Source organism: Mustela putorius, unplaced genomic scaffold (genome assembly GCF_011764305.1).
Source record: "Mustela putorius furo isolate JIRA1106 unplaced genomic scaffold, ASM1176430v1.1 tig00000827_pilon_pilon_pilon, whole genome shotgun sequence".
In the NCBI taxonomy this organism is placed as follows: Eukaryota; Metazoa; Chordata; class Mammalia; order Carnivora; family Mustelidae; genus Mustela; species Mustela putorius.
The window spans coordinates 6,539,359-6,558,361 of record NW_025421489.1 but is presented as its reverse complement, the minus strand read 5'-3'; the positions used below and the strand labels follow the sequence as shown (position 1 = coordinate 6,558,361).

The 19,003-nt window shown below is 37.6% G+C and overlaps 1 protein-coding gene across 1 annotated transcript in view; it reads left to right on the top strand.

Annotated features, from left to right (window-relative positions):
• The window catches only part of PLXDC2 (plexin domain containing 2), a 469,330-nt gene that overhangs the window by 213,983 nt on the left and 236,344 nt on the right, over positions 1-19,003 (top strand). Inside the window, exon 4 of the mRNA XM_004757588.3 lies at positions 12,242-12,388. Within this exon, the coding sequence (XP_004757645.1) occupies positions 12,242-12,388 (147 nt within the window). The remainder of the gene's footprint in view (positions 1-12,241; positions 12,389-19,003) is intronic.

The window sequence follows — 19,003 nt, the reverse complement described above, 5'->3', positions numbered from 1 at the left end:
ATACATTGGTCTAATTTGATTCTTTGGCAACCCTGTAAAAGAAAGTGAAAATACTATCATTTGCTTTTTGTTAAAAGATTTTCCTATAACTTAAGTATCTGCCCACATCACATACCCTACAGATCACCTTCTTATTAATGTAATTGGGAAAGGTGGGGGTTCGGGTGGGATTTTTTATCTCACGTCTCTTTCCATGTTGTCTGTTCCATGTCTCATGATGTCCTCAATCCTCAATGCTCCCAGACCAACTGGTAACTGCCTCTCATTCCGCTGGGCTGCTGCTGCAAGTCCAGGAGGCTCGCCTTACTCTATAATTTTACCTCTGGCAAAAGAGGAATTATGTGCACAGAGAATTTCACAGCTTCAATCCACTGTAATGAACTGAACACATCATAGCCTTCACTAAAGTGACAGAACTCACTAGCAGCTGAGCCGGTGAGAACCAGAGATCAGATCACCGGCTGCAAGTTTAATGTCTTGAACCATTCTACCTTTCTCTTCGCCCTCCTTCCTGTACCCACGACATCGCCAGAATCTAGCTGTGTCTGCAGCCTACTGTTTCTTTCTGAAATCCTTGAAAGTAGGTCCTAGAAATAAGCTCACAGATTACACTAGGATATAGCTAAAAGAAAGACATAAATGACTCCTTAAATGTTTCTCATAGAATTATAAACATTGCCAAGATCTAGAAGTGCTGTTGAATAATTCTTCAACATTAACTCCCATACATTCCATCACAGTGTTTCCCACTAAGAATATGTTGTACCTTATACACATGAAACAAATGATTTCTGCATAAATGAATGAATAAAGAAGAGAGATAATTTAGCCATGCTTCTATAAAACACTTACAACATAAAATCATTTTATGTAGATTCAAACTAAGTATTTCTCACTCAAAATTTAGTAGAAATGAATATTTTTGCTTCTGTTAGTGCTGATTTCATTTACAGTAGGTAGAGAAAAAGATTATAGTCTACATCAATTAGGTTATTGGAGCTAATATTTTAAAGAAAATGTTTAATGGAAATTTATCTATCAGCTATTTCACAAAGCCATTTTAACTTATTGACCTTGAGGCTCTACACTGAGTGTGAATGTCTGATTTATCATATCTTTAAGGAGTCTTCCTTAAGCACTTTTCAAAGCACCTATCATAGTAATTCTATATTAACTGTATATAACATTGTGGCCTTGTGTCTCTTGATATATGTTGGTGGTTTAATTTCAGGAAACAGCCACTGATACCTTAAAGCATCTTCACATTTTTTAATGCTTTATGTGAAGAAAAAAATGTGGTTATATGTAATGTTTATTATAAAATTTCAGACAATAGAGTTAAGGGAAAAGAAACTCCCCTAGGTCCCATTACTTAGAAATAATCAATCAGTATATGGTAAGTATCTTTTGTACCTGTGCGTGTGTATGTGTGTGTGTATAATCAGAGAGAATAGAGAGGTAGGAGAGTAGAGATACACATTTATATTTAGATGGATGTAATTTTATAAAATTGAGATTGCACTGTATTATATTTCAGAAAAATAATGAATTTAACTCCATATCTACTATCCTTTGGCAACATACATGCCATCTGTGGGCCACTAGTCTCATACTTTTGCATTAAAATTAACTTTTGCATTAAAATTAAAAAATTGGGTTTATTATTTTTTGAAACTATATTTATGTATCTTAGATTCACATTTCTATTACCTGGCATGGAACATGATATTCGATTATTTTTATAGTTTCATGATCCATATCATCTACATTCTGACTTACAACCGTAATAACTAAATTGTCTTATTTTTCTTAATGTAATTTCCATTGAGTGGAGGCTCATCATCTGAATGTTAACTATAGTGTCTCCATTCCTATCACCATATTTGATTCACCCCCTGGTTTATTTGGTTATATAATTCAGCATTACATTTTGAAAAAGTCTCATTTATGGTATATTCTCTCTGTATTTTATTTACTAAAAATGTGCTTGTAGATACGAGAGTGGCCTGGCTATGACATCTGTCACCTCATTGATTGCCAGGGTCAATTCAGCTGATCTGGCTGGCTAGGTGGGTGTGCCCTTCCTCCCCAACACTCCATGCAAGTCCCTCCAGAAGCTGTCCAGGCAGTGGAGAAAGACTACCTCCCCTGATAGAGGAGAACCATATTTCAATCAAGGGTGTACAAGTAGCTGTGACAGTCTGCTAGAACTTTCAATCTCTCAAGGTCTATGTGTAAGAGAACATAGGGTAGTCAAGCTCCCAAAACTCCAGACACATCTTTAAAAAAAGAAAGGAAGAAAGAAAGAATATGTTTTCTTTATACTTAGATTACAGATTTGTTGCACAAAAATTGCTTTAGTGATCATTTTCTTCTGCACAATGATTATGTAGATGCTGTTTCCACTGGATCTCATGGAGAAGTATTGACTATCAAAGGTTTTTCCCTCTCATGGAGGAGGAAATCCCTTATGGATAAGTTGGTTTGTCTTTCTAGATGTCTATAAGGCTTCTGCTTCATTTTTTAATTAAAAATTTATTGAGGTATAATCGACCTACAATATTATATTTGTTTCAGATATACACCATAGTGATTCAATTTCTCTATGTACATTGTGAAATGACCACCACAATAAGTCTAGCTACCATTTGTTACCAAATAAAGTTAATGCAGTATTACTGATGGGACTGTGTGGGGAATCTTGATGCTGAATATTACATCTCCATGACTTATTTATTTTATAACTGAAAGTTTATACTTGGGATCCCCTTTACCCATTTTTGCAACCCCAACCCTCTGGCAACCACCAATCTGTTCCCTGAATGTGACTCTGGGTTTTATTTGGTTTTGATTTTTAGATTCCACTTAGAAGTAAAATAATGGGGTGTTTGTCTTTCTCTGCTTGACTTATTTCACTTAGCATAATGCCCTCAAGGTCCATCCCTGCTGTCACAAGTGGTAGGATTTCATTGTATTTCATGGCTGAGTAGTAGTACATTGTATATATGCCACATCTTCTTTATCCATTCATCTAACAGCGGATCCTTAGGTTGTTTCCATATCTTGGCTACTGTAGATGATGCTGCAGTAAACACAGAGGTGCACATATCTTTCAGATTAGTGTTCTTGTTTTTTTTCAAATGGATATTCAGGAGTGGAATTGCTGTATCATTTGGTAGTTCTATTTTTATTTTTTGAGCAAAATTCCATAGTGGCTGAACCATCTACTACAGCTCACAAGTGTTCTCTTTATTCCACAAACTTGCCAGCACTTGTTATTTTTTGTTTTTTTAGATAATAATCATTAGACAGGTATAAGGTGATATCTCCTTGTGGTTTTGATTTGCATTTCCCTTATGACTAGTGATGTTGAGCATCTTTTCTTCCAAGTATTGTTCTGAGTGATGTTGTCCCTTAAATCCCTTAAGCCATCACTATTAAGTTTGTGTGTGTGTGTGTGTGTGTGTGTTTTACTTTTTCCTGTTCCTCTTGAGTTCCAGTGTTTTGTCTTCTAGCTTGCTGATTCATTTTTCTTTATTCAATCTGCTATTGGACCCCTTAAATTCCTCTGGTGTGTTCTTCAGCTAAGTGATTGTACTCTTCAGCTCTGTGCCTGCTGTTTGATGTTTTCTTATATTTTCTACCTCATTGTTGAAGTTCCTACGATGTTCATCCATACTTCTCCTGAGTTTGGTGAACATCTTTAGGACTATTTGAATTTTTTTTTCTACCTGATAAAGAATTCTTTGTTTCATCAAGGTCTTTTTCTGAGGGTTTTACCTTTTTCTTTTATTTGCAACATATTTCTCTCTTTCCTAATTTTCCTTGACTCTCTGCCTGTGCTTCCATGTATCAGGTGAAAACAACTACCTCTCGCAGTCTAAAGAAGTGGCCTTGTGTAGGTGATGAGCCTTCTTGTGCAGACTTGTCCTAGCTCTTGGGTGTCTCTTGATTCTTTGTAGTTCTGTAAGTCCCCCAATTTATTCCTAGTCTGCCCCTGTTTTTGAGACTGTGCCAGGATCCATCCGTATTCCAAGTGGACAGATCTCACGGAGCCCTTAGTTCCAGGCTAGACACAAGAAGCCAGGCCCCAAGGGAGCAGTTTTACAGTCTGCAAATACATACAGTCTTGTGGGGCCATTATCGTAATCCCTATGGCCTCCAAACCAGGAGATCTAGAGGGGTCCTCTGGGTGACAGTTGCAAAAATCAGGGCTCCAGGTGAGTATGTAAGCTCCTTTCTGGGATGTCTTTTCACGCTGTAGGGAGGCCATGGGGGTGTGCAAGGTTGGTGTCTCCCTTATATTCTTTGGGAGAACCTCCATGGCCTCCGAATTCATGGAAACTGGAAGCTGATTCTCAGGCTGAAGCTCCAGATTAAGTAAGTGGGCCTTCTTCACAAGAAGACTGGGTTGTGTTGGCTTGCCAGGAACACTCTCTGATTATTACCTTCTTCAAGGAGCCAGTTAATCAAAGGGGGGGGGGGCGGGTGTCTGTGTGGATTGCATGCACCCACTGGCTTCAGCTAGGCAGCTAGAGAGTGTAGGGGGAAGGACATGCTCACTGGCTACTCACAGTGCTGGGAGGCGGGGACTGTCTTCACTGCACACACCTGTGGGCTCCAGGACTGCAACAGGAGGGTTCCTTGTCTGTGCGCATGTCTGCTTTAGGCTGGGATTGGGGAACACCACAACCACTCATGCTTACCAACCCTAGCCAGGGAACAGGGAGCAAAGTGTTGTAACTGCCTTCTCTCACAGACTATAGTTAGGGAGCTGGAGAACCCCATGACCGTTTGCGGTCACCTGCCCCAAGCAGGGAGCAGGACATACTGCAAGGGCCTGCACCCTCCAGCCTCAGGAGGGCAGTGGGATGGTGCCATCATCACCACTCAGCCCCACCTGTCTTGGCAAGGTGGGAGGAGGATGCCAAGTTCAAGCTCATCTACCTGCACTAGCAGGGCAAGTGGAGAATGTAAAAATGGCCTTCGGCAGTATCTCCATCTCCAAGGAGAGTTTCAGCTGTCCTCTGGCTCTACAACAGGTGCTTTTTTTTTTCCTTTTTTTTTTAAAAGATTTATTTATTTATTTGACAGAGAGAGATGACAAGCAGGCAGAGAGGCAGGCAGAGAGAGAGGAGGAAGCAGGCTCCCTGCTGAGCAGAGAGCCCGATGTGGGGCTCAATCCCAGGACCCTGAGATCATGACCTGAGCTGAAGGCAGCGGCTTAACCCACTGAGCCACCCAGGTGCCCCATACAACAGGTGCTTTTATTGATTGATTATTTATTTATTCATTATTTTTTAATTTTCTTCTTTTTTTAAATTTTTTTTACCTCTTTTTATATTTTTTTTAATTTTTAATTTTTTATAAACATATATTTTTATCCCCAGGGGTACAGGTCTGTGAATCACCAGGTTTACACACTTCACAGCACTCACACAAAGCACATACCCTCCCCAATGTCCATAACCCCACCCCCTTCTCCCAAACCCCCTCCCCCCAGCAACCCTCAGTTTGTTTTGTGAGATTAAGAGTCACTTATGGTTTGTCTCCCTCCCAATCCCATCTTGTTTCATTGATTCTTCTCCTACCCACTTAAGCCCCCATGTTGCATCACCACTTCCTCATATCAGGGAGATCATATGATAGTTGTCTTTCTCCGCTTGACTTATTTCGCTAAGCATGATACGCTCTAGTTCCATCCATGTTGTCGCAAATGGCAAGATTTCATTTCTTTTGATGGCTGCATAGTATTCCATTGTATATATATAACCACATCTTCTTGATCCATTCATCTGTTGATGGACATCTAGGTTCTTTCCATTGAAAGACCCCTCTCCCCTTGCTAAAGGCTTGTTTAAGTAACCTGATGTCCCCACAGCACCCCCTCTCCCCTTGCTTAAGGCTTGATTGTCCCCATAGCCGGATGGGAACACATACCAGGATGTCTATTGTCTGTGATCACCCGGTCTGTCAAAAGAAAAGACAAATGAGGAATAGAGTGTACCTGGGACTTTCCAGAGTGCTGAGCCAAGGCCCACCAGAACAAACTGTTGTGTCCTTGCCTTAAACCCAGTGCCTGACAATGCTTGATTTAAATTTACCAATCAGATTCCTGTAACCAAGCATCTGCTTCTGTAAGCTTGCTTCCCGCCACCCCAACCCTGGCCTATATAATCTGCTCCCCAACTTAGCCCGGCTTGCTCAGCCCACAAAGGCTGATGCGTCTGCAGGCGCCTGTGTAACCAATAAACCTCTTGCAATTTGCATCCAGTGGAGGCGTGCTGTTTGATTCTTGGGTGCGGCTCCAGGGTCTTTCACCATAGTTTGGCTATTGTAGACATTGCTGCTATAAACATTCGGGTGCACGTGCCCCTTTGGATCACTACGTTTGTATCTTTAGGATAAATACCCAATAGTGCAATTGCTGGGTCATAGGGCAGTTCTATTTTCAACATTTTGAGGAACCTCCATGCTGTTTTCCAAAGTGGCTGCACCAGCTTACATTCCCACCAACAGTGTAGGAGGGTTGCCCTTTCTCCGCATCCTCGCCAGCATCTGTCATTTCCTGACTTGTTGATTTTAGCCATTCTGACTGGTGTGAGGTGATATCGCATAGTGGTTTTGATTTGTATTTCCCTGATGCCGAGTGATATGGAGCACTTTTTCATGTGTCTGTTGGCCATCTGGATGTCTTCTTTGCAGAAATGTCTGTTCATGTTCTCTGCCCATTTCTTGATTGGATTATTTGTTCTTTGGGTATTTATTCATTTTTGTAGCAAATATTTTTAGATTAGCAAATGAATTTCATGTATAGTTTAGGCGCTTTCCAAACTGTCCCCGCCCCCACACCCCCTACTGGGTCTGGAGGTAAGTGAGACTTTACTGGAAACTTTTAAAAGGAAATCTCAGTTTCCCTTAGCACTTCAGATCCCTTGGATATCAGCACTTTTAGTTTTCCAAGCCGGATGTTTTAGGGGTCATCTCTCTGGTGCAGATCGCAGGGCTTGGAGTGTCTGATGTAGGTTGTCACCAATTCCTCACTCCTCCAGGAGAAGCACCAGGCAGTAAGTTCCCCCTCCCTATTGTATGCCCCCAACACCAGTGGTGGGATTTTGGGGAGACCTGTCTCTGTCTCCAGCCCATCTCGGTGTGGTGTTTTTATCCTTTGCTGTGGAGAAGCCATTCACCCAGCTTGCAGATCTTTTTCAGAGGGAAATGATCCTGCTGTCATAGTCTGGTGTGTCCCTGGGAGGAGGTGATTTTAGGTTCTTCTTACAACACCATCTTGGGGAATGCCCTGCTCCTTTATTTATTTATTTATTTATTTATTTGAACCTATAAGAAATCTCACCAGGAAATTTCTTTTTTTTTTTTTAAGATTTTATTTATTTATTGGATAGAGATCACAAGTAGGCAGAGAAACAGGTAGAGAGAGAGAGAGAGAGAGAGAGGAGGAAGCAAGCTTCCCGCTGAGGAGAGATCCTGATGTGGGGCTGGATCCCAGGACCCTAGATCATGACCTGAGCCGAAGGCAGAGGCTTAACCCACTGAGCCACCCAGGCGCCCCAGGAAATTTCTTAATATTCCAAAATTCTATTGCAGATTTTCTTGGGGCATGGTATATAGATTCAAGTCTTTCTTTGCCTCAGAAAAATGGTTCATCTAATACATTAAAAAAAAACTTCTCTCTGCCACTGTGTATATGTATATATATCATTTATCTGATATACAGGATCTCTTCTTTTCTATAATTTATATGATTATCCATCTTCAGTATTTATTTTCTTCTTTTCCATTACACATTGTGTACATTTCTCAAGACTGTTTTCTATGTTTTAACTAGTAATTTATTTTTTTATAAATTACTTTTTTTAATTTTAATTTTTTACTCTGTTCTTTTTGGTGGGGTGAGACAGAGGGAGAGGGAGAGAGAGAATCTTAAGCTGGCTCCATGGTCACGTCGGAGCCACACACGGGCCTCTATCTCACTACCCTGAGATCATGACCTCAGTCAAAATCAAGGGTGGGCCGCTTAACCAACTGAGCCACCCACACACCCCTTTTCTTACTGCTACTAATGAATTCATTGCTGTAATTTTTTCCCTGAATACTACCAGCTCATTATTTTTCTTCTTTTATGGTTGTATCATGTTCTCTTAGTTTCTTTTATCAACATTAATTTTTATAGAACATAGAGAACTATTTTTAACTCTATTTTTGAGGAACTTAATACACACAAGTAGTAATTTATTATTTTTAAACATTTACCTTTATGTGCAGTATGTAGTCCTTGTGAACTCATGTATGTGAGAATGTAATATATTTGGTATATATTCTCACGCTTCATAAGAACCATTCAAATCATAATATCCCTTTATTCATTGCAAAACTGTCTTCATGAGGTAACCAGCTGATCCAGTGCTAAATGTTTGATTTAGCACTTTGATTATGTGTTCTATCTATTCATTTTCATGCATTTCAAATGACCAGCACAGTGATGTTCATACAACCTGTACTTGTTTTGTTTTTGTTTATTGTTTTTATTCTCAGTGAAGTAAATTTAGAATTCAGATGCTGTTACTGTATGAGACAGTGTAAGTCATCCATAAAAATGACCCATCATCAAACCAATGTAACACCAAACACCGATGATAGAAGACAGGTTAAGAGTGGGTTAGGAATATTATAAACTGATTGTTGCAGAATGGTTAGCTATAGTTACAATGATTTCCCCCCTGTATTTTTGGTGTATGTCCTCTGTTTACAGCTGCACATTTGCAGGCATATTTGAGAAGCATGGATTTATAGGATTTATAGCTACCTACTGTGCCATCTACTTTCAGTAACAGTTGGTTTCCTAAATGAATTGGCAAGTAGGCATATCACAGTAGTGTTTTGTTTTGTTTTCTATGGCATTAGAAATAGTTTGCTTTCGAGCAGAAAAGGGGAATCTTTGTTCCTGAAGTGGTTTTTGACAACTCTTTAAGTACCATTACTCCCATAAAGAACAAGATGTGGTTTGAATAATTTAGTAGGGCTAAAATGTCACATTTTTGAGATATCTATTTTATGGCTTTCCTTGAAAAACTGAGCCAAACACCTCTCCCTGGAATTTAACAACTTGTGTCTCTAAATTCTGGGTAAGCAATAAATTGTCTTCCTCTTTGAATAAAAGTTGCCATGACAACTTGGCAGGCTTGGGCTATAGAAGTCAAACACCAAACTCCAGTCTTTAGTTTCTCAATATTTTCAAAGATGTGACATAATTTTGGGCAGCTCTGATTTACGTAAAAATGAACATTATTATTAGACATAACAGTGATTGTAATTAGAAAAAGATCATGTGTATTTTTGCAAACAGTCCATTATTTAAGCATAATGATATTCTTTATGTTAACTTTAAGACTATCTATTGATTAATTATAGAGACTTAGGAGTTGAGGGAAATACCAAAGTCATTTTAAATATGTCAATTGTAGCAATTATATTGAACTCTATACTGAAAGTCTATAATTTTTAAGAGAATATTTATTTGGTATTTATATGGTAAGTTTTGGCAACATCATAGACTCTGATACCTAATTTACCTGAAGGTCACATCTCTGACCTCAGTTTGCTGAACTCTTTAGAGTAATACTAGCAATAGGGAGAAAAATTAAAATTTTTATTTAAACTTATTTACTATTTCTTTCAAAACCCCCTTTATATGCAATTCATTGAAATATAAAATGAATCATTATCCTTTATAATTCAGGCTTGACGATTTCCAGCAGTATAGATGCAAGTGTCCGTTTCTGCCGTGTAATTAGCTGGAATACCAGAATTGAATAGATGTTTATTATCCAGATCTATAAGTCTGTAGAGATTACCTTATTCACTGTTGCTTAAGTTAAGTCTCTTTTGGTTGGAAGTTAGGGAAATGTGTTTGTCAGAATTGACAATAACTCAATTCAAGGTGTTTTCATAACAAATATTTAATGATTCAACTAAGTGAAAAGCCCAGGGTGCACGAAATGCACTGGATGGGGGTGCTAGCTTTCTTGTGCTTGCAGAGATGATGACTTCATCTCTGTCTGTGTTTGCTTTATCGTCAGGTGGGGGTTCCTCATGGTAGCAAAATGGTGGCAATAGTTGCAAGTCATATGACTAGCCATCTCAGCCATCAGAATAAGGCAAATTATCTCTTTTTATATAAACTCCTACATGTCTCACTAATTGGTCTATTTTAGGTTATGTGCTTCTAATGCCATGGGCTGTTGTGACCGGTGGAATGATGGGTGTCGAATGGCTTGTGCCCAGTGTCAAAGAGGGTACCCAATCACAGCGTCCGCGGTGAAGCACCAGACAGCAGAGAGGAGCTGAGTATATGTTAGAGACACAACAAAATGCTTGTTCCCCTCCTAGAACCCAGGCAGTCAGTGTCACAATGTTCTGGAAGGGAGTGCTAGAAAACCACTAGAATATTAAATCTCTCTTGGGCTGCATGGAATCTTATTCATGGTTCTTCTTTGTATCTCCTTTTCTCTTCTTTCTCTGAAGAACTTTTTTATTTTTCATCATGGTTATACCCATAATTTGCATGTGATACCTAGAGTTTAATTAGAGGCTGGAGATTTACCTAGGATTTTTTTTTAATCTTACTGTTAACATTTAATCACTGTTCTCAAGACTTATATTTAGGGCCATAATTTTTCTTTTATTCACGGGGAAAAATCTGTTTAGAATACTGCCTAGGAAATTCCTTTCCTTTATGTAGACAGCTTTATATATTAATAGCCTGATGACTTGTGAAAAGGTTCTTGGAATTTCTGTTCTGACTAGATAGCAAGAATAATTGTATTTTATTTAATTAGCACTTCAGTAACAAATGCATTCAACAGAGTTCGCATTCCATACCTTATTATTCAAATCATGTACCCTCTATTTACCAAACATTATCTTTACATATACCTGAATGTTTTTAAATATATTTTATCTAGCAGACTCCTCAAATTGATAAGCACATTCACATTTTATGGTGAAAAAAAAGTAAAATTCATTGCAATCTGAGTTAGGCAAGAATCATATGATTTTTCTGGATGTTCCTCAGCAATATCCCCCTTTTAAAACATTTAAATCTCTTCATTGAGTGAAAATTAAAGTTTTTGTGATGGGCATCATGGTGATAATCAATACTGTGACTTCAAATAAAAGTAGAATTTAATAACCCAAATTATAGGGGGAAAAATGTGTTGTTTCCATTCCTAGAATCATTAACTTAGATCTGGCCCAAGTTTTAAAGAAGAGAAGTTTGGATTTGTTGTCACTCAGTAGTAATTATAGTTCAGGTTTTCAGTAAATAGATCCAAAAGTGACATTTTGTTCAGGCGGCAATTAGATCCCTAGAATTACTTTGGTAAATAGACTATTGTAAACAGAGTGAATATTTTTCCTCTATGTTTTATTTATTTAACAATTTCCTCTAAAGAAGGTTATTTTATATGTTTTTAAATCTAATTCATTTTCCTTCGAGGTTATTTAACGCCTCTGGTTATTTTGAAGAATAGTATCATGTCTAGTTTCATAGTACTGTTTTTGTTCATTTTTTAAGAATTTTAGGGACACTATCTCTAGGGTTTTTTCTTTCCTTTGGGGGTTGACTTTCTTTCTTTTTTTTTTTTTTTTCATGAACTCTGTCTACAGCTCTGTCATATATATAAATTAGGTGTATATTGACTTGCATGCTTTTTTTCCCCAGCCTTTTTGAGGCTGGAATACATAATTGACATAGAGCATTGTATAAGTTTAAAGTGTACATCCTCTTGATTTGGTAAACTTATATACTGCAAAACGATTGCCACTAATGCTACCATTACTGTTCGCATTAGCTAAGACCTCCATCACATCTCATAACTACCATTTCGTTTTTGTAGTGAGGCATCTATTCTCTTAGCTACCTTCAAGTGTATAATTACAGATTCATTAACTGTAGTTACCACACTGTAGATTAGATCCCCCAAATGTCTTATAACTGGCAATTTATACTCTTCAGCCAACATCTTCTCACTTCCCCCATTCCACAACCCCTGGTACCACCGTCATACTCTGTTTTTCTGAGTTCAGCTTTTTCAGATTCCACATATAAGTGAGAACATACAGGATTTGTCTTTCCCTCTCTGATTTATTTCACTTAGCATAATAACCTCAAGGCCTATCCATGTTGTCTCTGTTCTTGATGTGCATTATTCTTTTATTATAGGAGGACACAGATCACAATTACTATATATCTCGGATATATGGTCCCTCTGATTCTGCCAGCCGGAGTTTGTGGGTGAACATAGACCAAATGGAAAAGGACAAAGTGAAGATTCATGGAATATTGTCCAATACTCATCGGCAAGCTGCAGTAAGTGCTTTGGCATTTTAAGGGCTTTTTCCTACCGTGAAAAAATTCTTGCTTTAATTGGCATATCAGCCCTGGTTTATTGTGTTCACTTTTTATTACTTCGTTCTGCAATTGCAATTTAGATTAGTAATTGCATATAAGATCTTAAAGAAAATGAAAAAGAATTATTTTTGAGAAACCACTACCAATTTAATAATCAATTAAATAAATTAATCATTAATTTCCCTAGCAAAATGACGAGTTGAATATTCAAAGTCAAGATTGATCTGGGATGATTTTCAGTCTTCTTGTAATCTATGAATTTAGAGAACATTGGGAAAAAAAAACTACATGAATTTGATATCTCCCATTTTACATAGGTTTATTAATCTCTTGGTCTAAAAAAGATTTCACCATAAACATTTATGATTCCAATGGCATATGTAGGTCAAATTATGTATCTTAGTGAAGAAGTTTGATATAAAGGAAAAAAAATTAAATCTGAAAATCTCTGAACATTTTTTCAGCCTGATTTTATCATTTACCAGCTCTGGCTCCTTAAACAAGGAATGTAATTAAATAATGAGGTATAGTTTCTGCATCTATATAGTGGTAATGGCAGGATACTAATACAGGCCTCACTTACTGTATATGGTTTTCCATGTCCTAGTCCACATGTCCAACTACGGGCTTATATAGATTAGCTTTTCAATCTTCACAGCATATCCCCTTTTATTTAAATATTATTGCCATCCACGTATTGGAGATGAGAGAACTGAGTGTTGGAAAAGTCAAGGAACCTGCCTAAAGGTCTCCAGCTAGTAAATGATGAGACAGCACTTTTTCATAGTCATTTTCTGAGAAATTCTTGATTTAACTTTTCAAAAGTATTTAGTTTTGCTCTCATGGATAACACCGATGATCTTACCATCATGGAAATCATGTCTTTGCTGTTTAATATGACTTAAAGTAAAAACACAATGACTTCGGCCTTTCAAATGTAATTGCCATTACTGATTTAAAGATAGAACTAACAGAGTCAATGGCTTACATGATTTAAAGAGGCACGGATTTGATGGTTATATCAAAAGTTTTAGCCAAAATCCTTCATTGTATATATGTAGACTTTCTTCTTTCCAAGAAATCAACTTCTAACAGTTAAAATGGAAATTAATAACTTACCGTGTGATGATTCACTGAATTGTCAGTGTGGAGCACAAGTTTTCTGAGACTGAGAAGCAAACAAAGGAGCCATCTCGCCTTACTGAATTCCGTCATCCCTTTTCTATTCCATATTCAGGCAACCCCGGGCAAGATGACAGATTCAGAAATGATTCACTGTTGGATTTAGAACAGATTTTCAAAAGAAGAGAAAATGAGAAAGATTAGATTAGGACAGTGTCTATCAGAAATTTCTTGCATTTGACAGTCTTCCCACTATATTACAGTATCTAATAGTGTAAAATGCCCTTTGCTAAAGTTCACATGTTGGGTGCATCCCGTTGAAGGAAGTTTCCATAAATTGGCCCAACTGTGGTGTCAGCCGCTGTGAATGAAACCTCTAGGCAAGAATGAAGGTTATCAGTTAAACTGTTAGTGGATTTCTGCTTACACACTTTTATAATTTCCTCTGCTCTTCCAAAAGTGCAGCAGTTTGAATGTCTTGAATATTCTTTCCTCGAAGAATATTTTTTCTGTTGGGAAGAGGGCTCCCTTAGTAGCCATGTGGCCTCAAGTCTCTGATTAGTTTCAAGAAAAATCATGATGCTGTAATAGCCATTTTTTTTCTTACTGGTAGTGTGGGAGAAACACTGTTGCTTTCAACACCAAAGATTGGCTTAAATGCAAATGCTTGAGCTTCTGCTTGTGACTTAGCTGGTGTTCCTACATAGACATCAAAATACTTACCATTGGTAGAAACTTTCATTTTAGCTACTCTGTCATTGTCATACCTTGTTTTGTTTTGTTTTGTTTTATTTTGCTTTGTTTTGTTTTTTAACAAGAGTTTTAGCCATCAGAAAACATTTCTTAGAGTTAGAAACTGGTCCTATACCCATTTTCCCTATCGCTATCAACAGAACACACACACACACACACACACACACACACACACACACCCCTAGGTACAGGCTTCCATTTACAACAACAGAATTGATAATATTTCTTAGTGTTTTGTTTTCTTTTTCCTGGAAAACTTCACCATTTAGAGTCCTTCACTTAAGTATATTCTTATGTTGGAACTTACACATTTAGTTAATACAATATTTTTAAAAATTTTTCTACAAACATTCTTGTTTTGTTCAGTGTGTCTGTTAAATATTAGTCTGAGATTTCCAAATTCTTCTTCCTGGGAGAAGAATCAGGTTGAGGACAGAACTGCAATGCATTATGACCAGGGGGCTCCCTAGGGTCCATAAACACCCTCCCTCCTACCCCCACACAACACACACACAACCTAGGCACCAACTGCTGCTACTCCCCCCATGATGTTACTGAGGGGCTTTAGCACAAGGGAAAATGACAAACAGGACATGTCACATCCACTTTATTAATTAGGTTTGTTTGATGTCGTAAGCATCATAATCCTTGGTGTAAAGCTCTCTGGTAATTTAGCTGGAAACAGGACTTAAATTTAAGCTCTAAGGGAAGATGGATGTTTCTCAAATCTTATCACCCAATGGTGTAATTTTCATGACCAAGGATATACGTTCTGTCAACAAATTAGACAAAAAAAAGAGAAAAAAAATCTGTATCTAAGGGCAGACTCAAAAGCATTTGGCTAACTAACCCAGCCCTGGATAAGCCGGAGGCAAATGAGAAAACTGGGAAAGACTGGGTGTCCCTGAAGATGCAGCTTCACTCTCCCTCCCAGGCTGCTGTGGAATGGCTCAGAGGAAGGGAAAAGAATGTCTGACTTGAAAGCATGATAATTTTTAAAAGATTTATTTATTTTTAGAGAGAGAGGATACGAGAGAATGTGCATGCATGCACTCAAGCTGGGAGGGGGTAAGGGGAGAGGGAGAAAGAGAGACCCTCCTCCCACCGCAGGCACAGAGACAGGTCACTGGCTCAAACCCAGGACCCCACGATGATGACCTGAGCCAAAATCGAGAGTTAGCCACTTAACCAACTGAGCCACCCAGGTGCCCCCAGCATGATTTTTTAAAGAAATATTTTCCCCTCCACCACCATCATTTACAAAGGCAGTCTAAACAGCATTTTGGAGTCTTATAGTAATATTCTAGTAAAAGGAAGAGAGTAGAATTGAAGTAAGAGCTTTCCCTTTTCTCCTTTCCACAATAATATTTTATAATTTCAGGGCGGAGGAAAACTTAGAAATCATTCGTTTCAAATCCTTCACAAGCCAAAACCCATTAATTTCTTTTTCCTTTGAGAATGTAAACCATACTCATTAGTATGTATATTACATATGTGTGCTATAACTTGATTATGATCTCTCCATTGTCCTTTTTGTTTGAATCACATTTCTTAAATCATTATTGTGAAAAAAAAAAAAACAGGTGTTAAAACCTAGTTTTAACTTTGATAGATTAGAGGAAGAAGCATGTTTTCATAGACGAGGGATAGTGAAAATTTGTCTAAGTCCCCACCATATGGCAAGCAATGAGCCAGATACTTGATATTCAAGTACTGGAACTTATTTAGATTTTTTGTCCTTTATTCAAAGTCACACAGTTGTCAGACTGCAGATCTAGAAGTTTCAGACTATAAACCTAGGAACTCATCCCACTTGTTTCTTTTCCTCTGTGTGAACCTTCAAATTCCACACGTTTGATATTTTCTTCTGTATTTCTATATCCATATTATTTAATTTGTTGTGGGACACAAAGTTTAATGCCACAGCCAGACAAATAAGAATTATTTTGCTTTCTGAAAACAGAGTTTATGAAATTCTGATTCACAATTCCTAGAGAAGTACCACTGTCCTGGTAGAAGGAATCCAGGGTCACGGAAGTCATGAAACCTTGGCTCCAAAACTCATTTTCTTAGTCTCTGGCCTCTCTGTGTATTAGTTTTATAACTTGGAGGAAAAGGGGAAAAAAATACCTGCCTTGATTACCTTCTAGTGCTACTTTAAGAATAAAAATGAAATGGATTTGAAAGGATGCTGAAAATAGTAAATAAAAATGAGATTGTAAGGCAGTGCTATTTGAGAGGCCTTATTCTTTATAACAAAAAACAATCCCCAAATAAGTTAATCCCAAGAGCTCTTCAGGATTCTCCAGTAGATAGATATACATCTCTATTTTTATCTATGTTGTAGCTCCATAATTTTTTTTTTCCCCAAGAAAACACCAGTGTGCTCTTGGCCAAATGTAAGCATGCTCTTAGCTTAACATTTTTTTTTATCTATTTGTTGGTAGAAAGATTGATTCTTTATATAAGAAACCCAAGCAAAAATAAATGAAATTCTGCTCTCTATCTCTGTCATAGTTCAGGTAAGGTTTTTTTTTTTTTTATGGAACTTGTATGTTTTTTGATGTGGTCTTTTTTTTTTTTAATTTTGAAAATTGGACTACTCTCAGTGGAGATCCTCAGACTATATGAAGATGCACAGAAGCCATCATTTTAAAATATTAATTAAGTTGAGATACCTGGGCAGCTCAGTCGGTTAAGTGTCCGACTCTTGATTTTGGCTCAGGTCATGATCTCAGGATTGCTCAGTGGGGAGTCTGCTTGAGATTCTCTCCCCTCTCCCCCTCCCTGCCTCACTCTTTCTCTCTCTCTCTTTTTTTTTTTTTTTTTGTCCAGGAACGTAACACCATTCCAACTAACATTTCCATGGGTCTTTCATTTACATAATGTTGCTGTTGGTGGGCTAAATTTGGTTGTCTGTGGTGATTTGATCAGTTGTTTTCTCATACTGCACAATTTAATTTTTTCCTGTGCACCAGAAAATCTGTTGAGAAGTTGTTATTTTTCTAAATGATTAACTCAGAAGTCAGTGTAATTTGCTGTCTCTTTTAGGCAGAAATCTAGACCACACATTTTTGCCTGAGTTCTGTTCACACTAACAATAAGTTGCTTTTATTTATTTTGACTGTGACTGGTTGGCTAAACTTGCTTCTTTCTGTCATGTGAGCTGCTCCATTTCAAGCAAGACCTAACCGTTCATCAACCTGGCTTTATTGGCCTTTGATCTTGGGATTTTCCACTAGTTTAATGACCGACTGGCATGAGTTGTGTCTCCATGAGTCTCTCTGCCAAAATTTTGGTTTAATTAGGTTATTTTACTATTATTATTGTACTTAAGTCACTTATCAATTTTGAGAATAATTGTCTGTGTCCTGAAGAAAGTTTTAGTTGAGGGACTTTTATGGAAAATAAAGGCATGTCTTTGTTCCACTCCACGAAACTAACATGAGATGAGAGTAGCTGAGTTCTGTTCCTCTGCATCCCAGGGAAATGTTGGTCCACCTGCCTTAAAGCCAGTCATTTTAAATACACAGAAAGATCTATTCCTTCTCCTGCTGATGGCTTTAATAACATAGATTAAATGTTCCTTAGGCTAACCTAATATGCTGAGTTTAGTAAACATGTTTTACTGATACAATTACCTACATAGATGTATATTAGTAATTATTTAAGCTACCCTTGAGATCTTCCTGTGAATCTAGGAACCACTTCAGACAGAGAAGGGACTTTGGAGAGTCTTAAAGATAGCTTTATGAACCCTACAGTGATCAATTTTAATGCATGTAACAAGTCTTAGTTTTCCAATCCAAAAGCATACTTTAAAAAGAAATCATACTCTAATTCATCATATTTCAGTTCAATTCAATCTTATTTCTCCATATGGGTCTTTAGTGGATGACTTACCATTATTTGTGTAAAATTAGAGTCTTGGAGGTAACCTTATTCATACTCTCTGACCAGGGACAGCTGTAAAATAATTCTAGATCGATAAATCTCTGCCCAGCTTTCAAAGTCACAAGTGAGGCAGACACTTGAGGCTTCTCTAGAACCTTCTTGGTCTGAGATTTCATTTGCATGAAACTTTCATAATCATAAAGCTCCTAACAGGGACCCCACAGCCATGTCTCAGGTGGAATAAATAAGTTCATTTACTCCTGTTTTTCCTTCTAGATTCTCTTCTCCAACCTATTTTTGATCATCTTTTCTGAGATGTCTCCATGAGCCCACGAAGACCTACTAACACTTAATTTTACAAAACATGAGTGCAAAACATATTCTCACCCTGAAGTTGTAAAATGATAAAGCTTTCATGTGACTCTTTTGCAGGAAATATTTTATAACACAGAAAAGTCAGCAAAACATGGAATATAATATTCTTTAAGAGTGAATACTACTGAAAGAAAATATACTTAATTCCTATGAAAAATCTGAAATTATAGAATATAAAAAAATTTAAGACATTTTGCAATTGGTATTTCTTGGACAAGCTAGTATTTTAGAACTTTTAAAAATATTGGTTATACCAGGGTGCCTGTTGGCACAGTCAGTTAGGCATCTAGCTCTTGGTTTCAGCTCAGGTCGTGATCTCAGGATCCTTGAGATGGAGCCCTGTGCTGGGTTCTGTGCTCAATGTAGAGTCTGCTTGGAATTCTCTCTCCCTCTCCCTCTGTCCCTTCCACTCATGCCTCTTTCTCTCTC